Genomic DNA, 15,000 nt, shown 5'->3' with positions numbered 1-15,000 from the left:
GATGCTAATCGCGATGAAATACCGAGATAATTGTGTCGTTGTTCACACAGGCGGAAATATCTCGCTAATCGCCGAGCGGGATAATTCTATTAATCGAACTGCGCATGCTCACTGCCGGAATGATGCTCACTGCTCATGCCCACTGCTCACTCGCTTGGAATGATGGGATAGAAAATACCGGGATTATTTGCGCGAGCGTTCACACACGCAAATAATCGCGCTAATTTCAAATAATCGCAGTCAAAAGTGCGATTTGGAGCGCGATGCTGATCGCGATTATTAGTGAGTATTATTGCGTTCACACTTGTAATAATCTCGGTATTTCGATCGCGATGCAAAAACCGGGATTTGCATCCCGCTTATTCGCGCCAGTGTGAACGCGCCTATTATTAGCTCTGATGTTACCGCATTTTAGGTTAAGTGTTGTTTACCGCGGATAGAAGAGTAAATGGTAGAAGTACAAAATCTAATACACATTGTTTTTTATATTTTTTCCTTGTTTTTTTCGACCGTGGTTGGCAGATAAACATATAGAATTCGTATTGACAACGACTGAATAAGAAAATTTTGTAAATCTCACTTGTATTTCTTTTTTAATCCGTTGAAAGAGGATGAATTTCGATTTGGCATCCCGAATTTATTGGTCATAATCTACAAATTTCGTATGGGCGAATATCCTTCACCGGTGCTTTCGTAACGCAGGGATGACTACGTACTGTGAAACACAATTCTGTTATGAGATTGATTAGGATTTATGAGATCACTCAATGACCTTCCTTCCAGATGACACCAGCATCGTTGATTATCTAAACGATTCCGAGTGATCTTCATGAATATTTAGGGTACACGACGACGGACGCTATTCCCGGAAAATTATCATTATTAAGACTATTATAACTTAAACTGCGATGCTATCGTTTTCGCCGTTTGTGATATGAGTCGCTCGTGTATGACTACCCTCACAATTCATGTAAATCGTTCAAAATATTATAGAAATATATCCACACTACATGTCATAAATTCGTAGTTATAAATAACTCTAACGCCACACCTATAATTACGTAGTTCTACTGCGTCACTGGCCAGTGCATTATGCATAGCGCATAGTGCATAGCGCATATAAGTATAACGATCTCTAATTACGTTGACGTATGTGTTTATTGGTAATTACTGTTGGATACGTAGGTAAACCCTTTCCCGAACCAATCATCGCTGGATTAGCATGAGAGAACATGACGCCATTGTGCGCGTTTGCATTCATCAAAACAAGCACGATTGTGAACATTACAGGGTTCTCAAAATCGAACCATATATTTGAACAAGCGCTTCAAAACAAACGCGCAGCGACTTTCGCAAAAGTGTGCGAGCAGTATGACACGCGACGTGCATTCACCTCACCTATATGTTTGCGAAAGAAACGTGCGTTTTGTTGACGTAAGTAAATGGATAACGCGATTTTCTAAATGTCAGTACAATGCAGTGGCTTCTCATCGACGCATGCGCACACTGTAGCCACCTTGCTATAACAATTCACGATTCTAATTCACTGCGATTGCCCGTGTATGCCGGCGTATAACAATATTACCCCCGATTGTCCCGGTGTTATAATACCCAAATGATGGTCATTGATATGATCAGGAGCTTATAAATGGACATTCCATTTATAAGCTCCTGATATGATTGATATGATGTAGTAGAGAATACGTGGGTTGCGTCGGGCGTGGCTATCTATAGTCTAGTAATCTACGTGCATAGAAGTCATATTTCTGTCGCATCAAGACGCTTTCCGATGTGGCGCAGCTGCTGTTAATGACGGCATGACCTCAGTCGAGACGGTTTTGTCATCGCTATCACGGGGTTTTTTTCGTCGGTTTATACGTCGCCGGCTGTCGCAATTCGAACGAATTGTGAAAAGCTCGATTGCGATACATTTTGATTCATTTCAATTTCTGTAACCAGGGCTCAGTATGTACAATTACGCACGTCATATCTAGACGTCGCGGCTACGAATATGAGAATTAGGATTGCAGCTGGTAGCTGACCATAAGTCTATGCTGTTCCAATTACTTGAGTCTCACCCAATTAGTTAATAAGGTTTTGCCAGCACAGCGCTGCTGCCGCCGGCTGTTGAAATATAACATCGACCAGGCGTGGTATAGAAGGTAGGTCGGGTGTAATGAGGTTGGTTGGGGTAGATTATGGGAGAAGGTAAAGGGGAGGTGAAAGAAAACATTAGAATGCGTTGAGCTTTACGTAGCACGCGCGTATATATGTATATACACACATAATTATATATATATATAGATATATATAGATATAGATATAGATATAGATATAGATATAGATAGATAGATAGATAGATATATGCATGTTTGTACATATAACAGGTAAATGTGCGAATGCACACTAGGGCGCGTATGTTTTGGAATTATATAGCGGCTAAATCTTCCGCAATTAAATGAACTCCTTAAACTCGTTTTCAGCTCTGCAGCATTAGCAGAAACCCTGATGGATACTACCATAAGTCAGGACTTGTTGTTTCTCGCCAACCTGATAGTTTAATTGGTGGTTTCATGTGATAGGCCTATTGAACAGCCGAGCCGTAGCTAACTCATTTTGTTTGCCTGTTGTGTACGCCATTGTCCATGTAATAGCATTTACATTGATCTGGGCCACATGCACCCCCATCCTTGCCAACCTCCCCCTACCAACCTCCGCCAGCTACGGCCCCGAATGTACATGGGGGTAGTGGCAGTAGATGTGCGCTTCATGCCTCGATTTTGCACTTGCCAATAATACTAATCGCTGTTGGCTAGTCGGCAGGAATCGTAACGCGCCACTCAAACTATATCTATCGCTTCTATCGCATTCGCAGAAAAAGTCGCCATCAAAATTCTCGACAAGACGAAGCTCGACCAGAAGACGCAGCGCCTACTGTCGAGAGAAATCGCAAACATGGAACAGCTCCACCATCCGAACATCATTCGACTGTACGAGGTCGTCGAAACGCTATCGAAACTCTACATAGTCATGGAGTACGCGAGCGGTGGCGAGCTCTTTCATAAGATTCAGGCGGAAGGCAAGATGGCGGAACCCGATGCAGCTCACCTTTATGCTCAAATCATCTCGGCCGTAGAACATATGGTCAGTATATATTACTATACCGCCGTGCTGAGTGATATACGTCGTGCGTCGGAGTAATCATTCTGAATGATTTCTCCAATGGCGTGCGTACCTGATCATAGACCACTACCTCGTTATATGTGGAATGCTATACTCAATCTCACTCGCTCTTTTTTGGCACATTCGTACGCTCGCGCTTGCGCTAGCACGCACTGTCATTCGTACTCACATGCACGCACACAAAACACGCACATACACACACGCGCGCGCGCACGCACACGCACATGCACGCCCCCACACACAAGCATATAAATCACTGGCAGCAAGAACAAGCCCGCACGTACAGCACACACGCGGCCATTGACTATAATAACAACTTTGTTACGTTGTTATTATAGTCCAACGTTGTTATTATAGTCAATTGCCGCGTGTGTGCTGTACGTGCGGGCTTGTTCTTGCTGCCAGTGATATAAATGCCCGCACACGCGCGTAGACGTGCGTTCGAATTGTAAATGAAATTATGTATTCTTGTGTATTAATAATACATGAGAAATTGGAGAGACTTCATTAACCGGTTTACCAGACGAATAAGGTCAACACACATAATTTATTATCTGTAACAGCTTAATTAGTACAGAAGCTGCCTTCATAATCAATTACTATTTAGATATGCTACGTCCGTATTCGACAGCGTAAAACAATAAGTCTAAAATGATATCCAGAGTAAAAACACATTATTATGATTAGTAAGATTGGCAAATAGTAGTAGAAATAATAATAATCATACTAACAGCTATAGAAGTATAACAGTATTCGAATTGTTATAACTAGCAAATAGAATAGTCTTGTTTCACATCCTAATAACGAATATCTAGATAATACGTAGTGAAATATGAGAAAGTTTCCCCTACCCCACCCCATTAAATCCAACCCCCAGAATAAGCATTTATTTATTGAAATTGTACCTACCCGTCATACAACCTCTTGCGACTCATTGATATAAAAACACACTAAACACGCATAGTAAAATTTGCACAGTCAGCACCACTAGGAAACTAACTAGAGTAGGGAACATCGTAGTAGTAGTAGTAGTAGTAGTAGTAGTAGTAGTAGTAGTAGTAGTAGTAGTAGTAGTAGTAGTAGTAGTAGTAGTAGTAGTAGTAGTAGTAGTAGTAGTAGTAGTAGCAGTAGTAGTAGTAGTAGTATCTGAAAAATTATACACTTTACTGATGAGCGTTACTGAAATCTACAATAATAGCTCGCGTGTAATACTAGCTTCAACAATCAATAATAAAAACACTTAATCGAGTTCATAGCCGCATAGTATAAAACATCATAGAAGCTAATATTTTAAATATATTAGAAGTTGCAGGCACATCTGTTACGTAATACTGGCTGGAGGTAATCTATATGTAGTTATAGCGTGTATTAATAAATCGTATGCCGGAGTAACGACGTGGAACGTGAAAGGTGACAAATGCACTTGGCGTGTATCTCTGAGCTTGTATGAAAGAAGCACGGACAGCACGTATAATTGGGTCTCTAGCCACACGCGATGAGGCACACACGATATAGTTATAACACATTCAAGCTCACGAATAAGTACAGTCAGCTCTAATGCATTCAAGTATATCTCTTTTGGGCAACACACGGTTTCGTTAGACATGCGAACGAAATAACTAGAATCGTCATTCATACCTCACTATCTTTAGCCTCGTACAGTATATATTTGCAGTATGTATGTTATATGTATATATATATATTATATATATATATATATATATGTATATTATATTTATATGCAGTAGGTATAGCTTATCGGCAGTACATGAATTAGTAAAGGACACCCGTACACACGTAGTTACGTTCACGTAGATATTTTCACGGCAGCACACGATTTAGTTAAATATGCGAACGAAATTACTAGAATCATCACCAGTAAATTTACATATTTACCCTCAGTAGTTCAGGGATTAGTTATTTGACATGCGTACACATGAATAAGTTGAATAAGCTATAACACATACAAATCGAATTTCTTTCGACAGTACGCTATCAACTTGTTAGAACAGTATAACCAGAATCATTACTAATACATTATCCATCTTCACCCTCGGCCGTTCACCGATTAGTATAAAACATGCGAATATGTAGAATCACCTCAATTATACCATACCGCCTCAATACATTCATGTAGATGTTTACTCGACAGCGCTCGATTTAGTTAGACATGCGAACCGAATACGTATATTCATTGCTGATGCATTCTCTCTATCTTCTCTCCTCTCGGCAGCACGGCAAGAATATCATCCACCGCGACATCAAGGCCGAGAATGTGTTCTTTGCTGGTCAGCAGATGGTCAAGATGGGCGACTTCGGCTTCAGCACGATGAGTCAACCCGACCAGCAGCTGAACACGTTCTGCGGCTCGCCGCCCTACGCCGCTCCCGAGCTGTTCAGGGACGAGAACTACATTGGCTGCTACGTCGACATCTGGGCGCTGGGAATACTCCTCTACTTCATGGTGACGGGCATGATGCCGTTTCGCGCCGACACCGTCGGCAAGCTCAAGAAGTTGATACTCGACGGCACCTACGTCATACCGACGCACACGTCCGACAGCTGCCAGTTCCTCATCCGTAACGTGCTCAAGCCGCTGCCGACCGATCGCTTCACTCTCGCGCAGATCTCCAACTCCGACTGGCTAACGGGCAACGACTTCCCGTCGGCGCACTCGCCGTACGATCTCATGCCGAGCTACAGCAAGGTGGAGATGAAGGCCGAGGAGCGCGAGGTGACGAACGCGCTGCGTAACTTCGGCATTACGGACGAGCACGTGAAGGAGTCGCACGTGAAGTCGTCGCGCAGCTCGGTGACGGGAACCTATCGCATCATGCTGCACCGCGCGCAGAAGAAGAACTCCGAGCCGCTAGAAGACCTCACCGACGACGAAGATCTCGCCGAACTGAACGAGGCGAGCGGCAAGAAGCGAAAGCAGGGCAATAAGAAGTCGCGCTTCTGCGCGATTCTCTGATCGCGAGCGCCGCGCGCGAGATCTCGCGAGAGACGCGCTGCCGGGGTGTGGGCGCCTATGGTGGGCGCGGCCTCGCCGATTGCAATGGCGGCCGCGTTCCGTGCATTCTTCCGTCCGTGACGCAGAGCGGGTTATATAGGTACGGCGTGCGTTAAATACTTGTCCGAAATCATCTACAACGATAACGCTAAATTGAACAGAGTTTGGCGGATGGAAGCTAGCTTTATAGGACATTCTTAGGACCAGGAATAGGAAGCTGTTTTTCGAACAAATGACGGTGATAACAGTTTCGATTTCCCGTTGAATTTGAGATACTACCACCACGTTGACGGCCCTTACATATGTCTTGCACATATCACATGCCTTTGTGTATCATGTTTTTGCCGAAGGAAGCCTTTGGTTTGTATTTTGTACACACGAGTGTGCTGCGGTAAGGTGAGTGGAACTGCACTCGATTTCCCAACAGCGTTCGAGAGCAGCAGGATGAAATAGACGAAAAATGAACGAATGAACTGATTCAGGTAACTCCAGCATTTCCTACCACTGGCCAGAATTGAAGCTACGCGCTCGGCACACACCGAGTATCGTGCGGTTTACGTTAAAACCCAATCAAGACGTTTGTGATCGATCCTGCAAGCATTAGAGCTTCGCGGCACCGCACATGTTATCGATTTACTCCCCCCCTCGCCTCATTCTACGATCAACATGCACCTGCGCCACAAGGAATAACCTTAGGTTGGCTAAGTGGCCATCGAGTTCGGCATGGTTAGGGATAGCTTTTACCTTCGATTTACGATGCTCTGTATATAGCGTGTACGCGAGTGCTTGCATTACCTCGGCATTGGCAGCCAGTTACGGTAATTGGGTAAAAAAAATCATACTCGATACGCGAAAGAGTCGACTTTCCTAGTGATTGTGTCTCGAATAGGTTGGCATGCTCGTAATGTCACCAATGAAGGTGATCCATCAGCTCCGGGTATGTAAGATTCAGTGGGTTTCACAGGCATCGAATTTCGTCAATGAAGATTTCTCACCATTTCCCTTCTAAATGAGTCCAGCGAGTTTTAATGATTTCAATCGTAAACACAAGGAAATCAAAAATACAGCGCTAATTAGAATAAAAAAATTAGCGCGAGCCGCAGGACCCAAAAGCAATCATGACCAATGTCAATCGTATACAATGATTACATGTTACGAATCGTAGCACGGAGTTCCGTAAATTGTGTTGAGTTTTACGCGATAGTCATTATCAAGAAGGTATCACTCCATCTCGGTCGATAAGTCCAATATTCGCCAATAATACTAATAATTATTACTTGTTAGTGAATATTGAACGTTAATTGTTCGAGATGCAGCACAGTGATCACTTTCCGTGATAGAGACGGCCGCCTGTTATAGGTTATACGTTGCACTTTAATAGAGAATATATATACGAGTTGCGCCGTTGTTTCCACTCAGACGGATTTAGGTTATGTTATAGCGTTCCAAGTTGTAATGTTATAGGAAATATGAGGATCGTGTTACTTCCACTCCGTCATACAGATTTAGGTCTGTTATAAACTCAATACGTTATCGTTTTATATATCGGAATAGGAGGGTCGGTATTGTTTCTATCTCCATCGCAGATTTGAGTGCGTATGACCAGCATACTCAAAGTTATTATTATGGATGCATGATGAATGATGTTTGTAAATAATTCCTTGTACATATGACAGCGCACTTTGCTAGCTGAATTGTGGCTTGACACTAGCGGTCAGATGTGGCAGTATAGTAACGATACGTGGAATCTTAAAGCAACGGTGCATGTATGTCCACAACTTGTATCGGTTGCGCTGTAGGTTCACACGGCGTTTGGTGCAAGCTGATATGTGCAATACGTTCTAGCTGCTATTACGATAAATAACGTGTATGCGCAGATACGTTACGAAATTTTTACGAGCGAGATTACGCCGAGAGTTTGCTACAAATTTGTGCAACAGTACAGAACAGAAGATAATAGTATGATCATACTGTATACTATCACTATATAGTATGTATGTATGAATGTATGTATATATATATTATATATATATATATATATATACTACATGTATGTATATATGTATGTGTATACGTATATGTATACGTATAATATGTATAGGCTATGTATGTTTCTTCATTGCAATAGTAACATGCCTTGTAGGATGCACGACTGGGATATTTCGCAATTAGCGCCAGTCGGTGGTATTTTTGAATGTTTGACGATCGATTTTCGAGAGCGGATGCGTTGCGTGCGTGTACAAAGTGTTGCGATGCCATTTCGATGCGTATCACCACTAGATCACTGTTCCATTGCATCACTATTCCACTGCATCATTGTTGCACTGTATAATTGTTCCACTGTATAATTGTTCCACTGTATAATTGTTCCACTGTATAATTGTTCCACTGTATAATTGTTCCACTGTATAATTGTTCCACTGTATAATTGTTTTACTGTATAATTGTACCACTGTATCATTATTCCACTGTATCGGTGTATCATTGTTTCACTGCATCACTGTTCCACTTCATCATTGCTACACTTCATCATTGTTCAACTGTATCACTGTTCCGCTGCGTAACTATTCATGGTGTACGTGTACACTTATAACCCGTGCAGACTGCAAATTTGATCCCACGTCAAACTAGTTCGGGCCAGACCCGCGCTAAATTTTTGCAGTGTCTACACGCCATCCCGCGCTAAATACGCGCTAGTCCGGACTAATTTGGCACCGCAAATGGAGGTGGGCCAGGCCGCTAAGAAGCGTACTAACTTAGCGTGCACTAAACTGTGTGTGTACACAATCTGGGGCTATGCGCGCGCTGAATTTCGCAATACGCATGCGCATAGCTTTACTTAGGTCACATAAAAGTACAGTAGCTGTCTGCTGAGTGCCGTAACAAGCTAAACTGAGCATGCGCAGTCAACCCGTGCTAACTTAAGCGCGGTTCAACATTTTGTGTCTGTACGCTGCGATTTAGAGCGCGGCTGGCGTGCACCTGGCCCTGACTAGTTTGATGTAGGATCAAATTTTGCAGTCTGTACGGGGTATTATGTTACTCGGTCATGATACGGCTTTCGCTTTCTATCTCCTGCTATTTATTATCAGCCTCTCAGCGGATGATACTGCTATTATGGACAGCTATTTGATGAGAATATCCACCATGGAGTATTCAAGGCATAGGCTAGGCGTGGGTACAAAGCAGATGGGGGGGGGGGGTTAGTGTTCACTATAGACTCTTAATTATAGAGAGCCGTGTGGAATAGGTTTAATGCCTTCAGTATCTTGTCCGTTCGTAGAGATTCATAGGTCGCGTGGACAGCCATTCATGATCCATCTCTCCTAGCGTTGCTTGCGTAATTGTAAAGCGGATTAGCTCATCGAAATGGTCATATTGCGCGATATGTGTCAGAAGATTTTCAGGAACCCAAATAATAAACGTGTACAAAGTTTAGCATTTCTATATTAATGCGCACAATTCGTGTGCTTATCCACCTATAAGGGGTGGGATGTAGTAAAATGATTCTGAATGTAAATTATTTTCGTGTACTGCATTACTTCGTAATGCACTTCAAATCGATTTTGTATTACAATCACAAGGGATTATTCGTATACGACGAATGTCGCACACCGGTCGAGTCTCGTAGAAGAAAATTCTTAAATCAAATCTCGATTAAGATCGCGTAACAGTTAAAAACCGGAAACGTATTGGAACAAAAATTATTAGGTAGATATTATTGGATATGATTATTATGGCCTATTGGATCAGAAGCCTTTACATGCCGATTACAGAATACTATCATTTACGTTCAGTTAGCGTCATTCTAACCCGCTTTAACGAAATAATATTATCTCCGGCGCACCGCGCTGCTGCTATCGGTCAAGTGAACGGCGCGCGTGCGTGCGTGTGTGCGTGCGTGGGTCAGTCTGTTCGTCCCTGTGTGTGCGTGTGTGCGTGCGTGTGCGTGCGTGCGTGCGTGCGTGTGCGTGCGTGCACGCGTGCGCGTGTGTGTGTATATGCGTTCGTTCGTGCGTACGCCTATGGACTTGAGTGATAAGAGCCGGGCGTGAAATACGGGCAGCCAAATTATCAGAATTTCACGCGGAATACTCATAATAGAAAAACTAGTCGTCGAACTTAAACAATCTTCAGTTATTCTCACATGGAATATATATATGGCATTGACAGCTTGCGTTGCGTAATCGTCAGTTAAGGCCTGCTTGTTTGCGCGTGCTTATGAAATGTTGAGGTGAAATTTAATTAATGCAACGCTATGTATAAACGTGTTTCATGAGAAAATGGCAACGTTAATAAAAAAAACATCTTTCGCGGAATAAAGATATAATCAGCTCTAGCACTTTTCACGAAATGACAGGCGATGCGGCGTGCATGCCATATGCAGGTTATATTATTTGCATAGGAATTCATTCACGATCTGTTAGAAGACGTTCCGTACTATGAAGCTGTATATAGTGTATGTTGAGGCTTGTACAGTGTTGACGAGAGAATAACTTTATTAAACGTATTATTAAAAGTATTCACCTTTATTTCTAATTGTATCGGATGTTGTCTAAGTCAATAAGGTTTCTTACTACACAATTAACATTTCGGAGTAATATTCGGGCATTTGTTGAAACTTTTTTACTGAAAGCCCGTTCACAATCAATAGTTACATAGGATGCTTTTGTGTGCAATGATGAAACGTATTTTTGCAAGTTCAATTGTCTCTGCTATACTCACACGCACGCACGCACGCACGCACGTACGCACTCACGCACACTCATTCGCAGCTGCAACTAAGCGCAGATTTGTTTCGTCCGAATAAGACCATGTAAAAGATCACAATAAACGTCATATATGCGTCATGTGTTGTTTCTCAACATAGATGTTCTCTGATTTCACCGCCGCGAGCATAAAGACATCTAGCAATAGAGTGACAATAGCAAGAATCTATAAAATGCGTGAGAATACGCAAAACTAACGTGCACAAACAGGTCCGTTCATCAACATTATCAGAGGCTAGATGGGGGACAACTACAAACTAGCAATACATTTGCGTAAGCTTTGCTGCCTAGAGGCTTAGAACACCCTCGCGTCACCCACAAACACCCACCCTGCTGGAGTAAACAATAAGAAGACTAATATAATATGATAATAAGATCTGTTATTCACTTCCGCTAATGTCGTCTGCTGTCTGTTTGCGTCGTCCGTATTTACCCATGTACTCTCATCGTTGGAATAGCGGCAATAGCCGGGTAATTTTACCCATTCGCCTATGCAACATCGGTTAACTTGTCGCACGATTTCTGGCACACAGCATTGTTCTGTTTGGCTGTCAAATCCTCTTGTTTTTGCTTGTAAAAGAAGTCGAAAATACATAGCCGTAACAACAAAAATATCTTTTGCGTGCAATGCGAAATCTGGTAATCTACCGAATGGTAAAACTGGCTGTGTATTCGGTAGCAATATGAATGCACCGTTCCCAATGGCGCACGTACCAATCGATGGAAACGTTATTGCCGCGTTACATGCGCGTATATGACGGCCGTAGTTATTTGTTTCGCGTATGTCCCTCGTTATATATTTATTATGTACGCACCATCTCATAAAGTTGGTGAGGCATCAGATGAAACCTCTCTATCGTCACAAACGCACGTATTTCCTACGATGATGCTAATAGAATGTCGATAATTGGCATTCGGTTGATTACGTGCGCGGAGGTTTGCAGTCGTTATCCTCGTAGAGGTTTCCTCTCTGTCTTTAACGTTATCTAGACGTCTTTATCGTCGATCGTGCTTCACCTGGATGTCTTACCTGTGTTACACTATGCCGTGACTACGTTCACGGTATTTGCGCGTGCACGGTATTTGCCCGTTCACGGTATTTGCGCGTTCACGGTATTAGCGCGTTCACGGTATTTGAGCGTTCACGGTATTTGCGCGTTCACGGTATTAGCGCGTTCACGGTATTTGCACGTTCACGGTATTTGCGCGTTCACGGTATTTGCGCGTTCACGGTATTTGCCCGTTCACGGTATTTGCGCGTTCACGGTATTTGCGCGTTCACGGTATTTGCGCGTTCACGGTATTTGCGCGTCACGCAGGCTGTCAGCCATATCGATACACGTCATATATTGTGTTAAAACGTTGTTCCAACGTGAATGTAGCCGAGGGTAAATACAGTAGTGATACATGTAGCCTCAGTGTTAATTATTTGGTAATTTGGTTGTGTAATTTGGTTATTTCATGATTGTAGACGGCCCCTTAGCTGTTTAAATAATGCAGCACGAGCAATGACGTATAAGGGAGAAACCCAACTGACTGTATAATGTAACATCCCTATAATATATGTGCATTGTGAATATGTGAATTATTGTCATAATCCCTTATCGTGTCACCCCGGATATAATCATATTGTTGTACGCTCACATAATACACACTGTGCTCTCCCACTATACATCCCGCTATTCGTGGTTTAGTATTTTTAAGGATAGGATTTTAGCGTGTATGCATGCTGACCGCTGCCATAACCGACTGGTCCATATCCATGAACTCCCGCGGCCGGTGTGTATTCATAAACCGGGTAACCGTACGGGTCTTTATGGGGTTTTCTGTCTATCGGGCTGCCAGCTCCGTACGCCCGCTGCGTCGACGACTGTTTCCCGGTATAGGAATCCCTACGCGCCGCCTGGTGGTCATACGTGATTTCTCTGCGTCGATTCGCCGCGACCTCTAGCGGGCTACCTCTTCGCCGATGCTTGGGTGTCACCGGTGAACGGCGGGACAAGGTTTTAGCTTCCATCTTGTCTGCCGTGGTCTCTTGCGGCACGATCCCGACATTAGTCGCGCTCTGTTGATGGCCGCTTCGCTTGCGAATCACGGGCGAGAACGATTGGTTTACGTCCCCACTAGGGATCGCTCTTCTCCGGTATCCTACAGATGCGTCGTCAATTCTCTTTCTGGCCGTCATCGCGCCCTCTGGTGGCCGGTACGTGCGCGCGTGACGTAATCCGCGCAGAGAGTAGAAACCTCCGTAGTTTCCGTCTAGGTCGTTGTAAGGAGTCTCTTTCGGTCTCCCGCTCGTGGCGGCGGCGTAGTTGCCATAGCGCCTGCGTCATCGTGCAAAGCATTAGGGCATCGCATGAATCACATACATTCTTTTTGCGAAGAAAGCCTTGAGGTAATTATGTTGTTGTTGTTGTTGTTGTTGTTGTTGTTGTTGTTGTTGTTGTTGTTGTGCAGCATGGTATACATCCCGCTCATGGGTTTCGTAGCAAACGCTAGGAGTGATTAACCAGTATTTGATATTCGGGAGACACACGTTTCTCACTAGCACGTTTTCTTGATGAAAGCTAGTTTCAAGATAATCTTACTAATAATAAGAGCGCCATTTTCTCCTAAATATAACATACATTGCACATTCGAATATTGAAAGAGTAAACGTTTCATACCTATAGTATGGCTTGGCCACAGCGACGATCTTTATTCCAAATGGTGTTGCTTTGGTTATGTAGCCGACATATTTTATATATCCACCGGTGACATCGTCGTCGTGAAGAATGACGTATTGCGTGTGACGATGATGCGTCCCAAGCTCGTCATCGAATTGGTGGTATGTCACGTGGTCTGTGAGCCTGTAGTCATCGTCGACGTCGGCATAGTCTGAGTACCTGCGGGGCATGTTACATGAGTGAGGTCAAGGTTCATATTGTACACTGTTCTACGCTTCAGTATTACGTACTTAAAACAAAGACGCGTAATTATATGGGTTTTCGGGCACCTTGGAAACTTGCGCCATCCAACTTGTAGCCGGATAAAAACGAACCATTAATACGAAACCTCTGTAAACGGTAGACATTCATATGTTTTATATTGGTGTATGCCCGTGGCAGTGAAACCCTAACAGGGTACATGGTATCATGATAGTATCGAACAGAACAAACACCTGATGGAACACTCGCACGACAAACCTACATTTACAGATAAACAGAATACGTCATGACATAATATGTTATACGTTATAAATATATATATCCGCCACTGTTTTCTACAATTTCGTAATTTATCCTATAAACTACAGTCATGGAAATATTATACTAAATGAGCTAGATACTAGATACTAATGATATGCTAATCTCTTGAGTGTTGTCTATACGTTTCTATATGACCGCAACACACGAAATACGTGTATAGTTTTTACCGATAGTGGCGCCGCTCATCGGGGCCGTGGTAATCTTCTCTGTGCTGCTTGCGCTCGTATTGCTTGTGTGCTATCTGATCGCCTTTATCTATGAATGACGTCCGTCTTTCTTCAACTAAGAAATGTAAGAATGCACATGACAACCGTACTCGCACACGCAGACGCACGGTGCACACGCAAACACACGCGAATGTAAACTTATAGGAACGTGAGCACACAAAAATACACACGAGCAGGTGTAGGACACACGTACGAACCCGCACGCCACGTGTGCAGGTACGCACGCGCACGCCTGCAGACGCACACGCGTGAACGCACGAACGAACCCGCACGCACACTGGCTCGTATTCAAGCACGTTAGCTCGCACACACGCACACACGTTAATTTAATATTATGTTGTTGATATGTGCGCTATCACGCTGTTTCCAACTGAATAGATTTCATTGTTAATAACATTAGCTCGCTGCATGCGACTTCAACCAAACGGTCAACCCTCAAATTAACACGTTTCTGAAGATATACGTATAGACACACGCGTACACTCACCCCTACACACACACACACACACACACACACACACACACACACACACACACACACACACACACACACACACACA

The 15,000-nt window shown here is 43.4% G+C and overlaps 2 protein-coding genes across 2 annotated transcripts in view; one reads left to right on the top strand and one right to left on the bottom strand.

The window, feature by feature from the left end:
* Window positions 1-6,157, top strand: part of LOC106809588 (serine/threonine-protein kinase NIM1-like) — a gene marked incomplete at its 5' end in the record, with an annotated part of 13,228 nt that extends 7,071 nt beyond the window's left edge. The window contains 2 exons of the mRNA XM_014812721.1: window positions 2,874-3,144; window positions 5,417-6,157. Of these exons, the coding sequence (XP_014668207.1) occupies window positions 2,874-3,144; window positions 5,417-6,157 (1,012 nt within the window). The remainder of the gene's footprint in view (window positions 1-2,873; window positions 3,145-5,416) is intronic.
* Window positions 6,158-10,704: 4,547 nt separating this feature from the next.
* Window positions 10,705-15,000, bottom strand: part of LOC106809599 — a 7,674-nt gene continuing 3,378 nt past the window's right edge. The window contains exons 4-6 of the mRNA XM_014812733.1: window positions 14,381-14,495; window positions 13,632-13,850; window positions 10,705-13,289 (exon numbers count right to left, since the gene is read on the bottom strand). Coding sequence (XP_014668219.1) covers window positions 12,665-13,289; window positions 13,632-13,850; window positions 14,381-14,495 — 959 coding nt within the window. The 3' untranslated portion in view covers window positions 10,705-12,664. The remainder of the gene's footprint in view (window positions 13,290-13,631; window positions 13,851-14,380; window positions 14,496-15,000) is intronic.

Source organism: Priapulus caudatus, unplaced genomic scaffold (assembly GCF_000485595.1).
Source record: "Priapulus caudatus unplaced genomic scaffold, Priapulus_caudatus-5.0.1 Scaffold366, whole genome shotgun sequence".
Taxonomy (NCBI): domain Eukaryota; kingdom Metazoa; phylum Priapulida; class Priapulimorpha; order Priapulimorphida; family Priapulidae; genus Priapulus; species Priapulus caudatus.
This window is presented reverse-complemented; position numbering and strand designations above follow the sequence as displayed.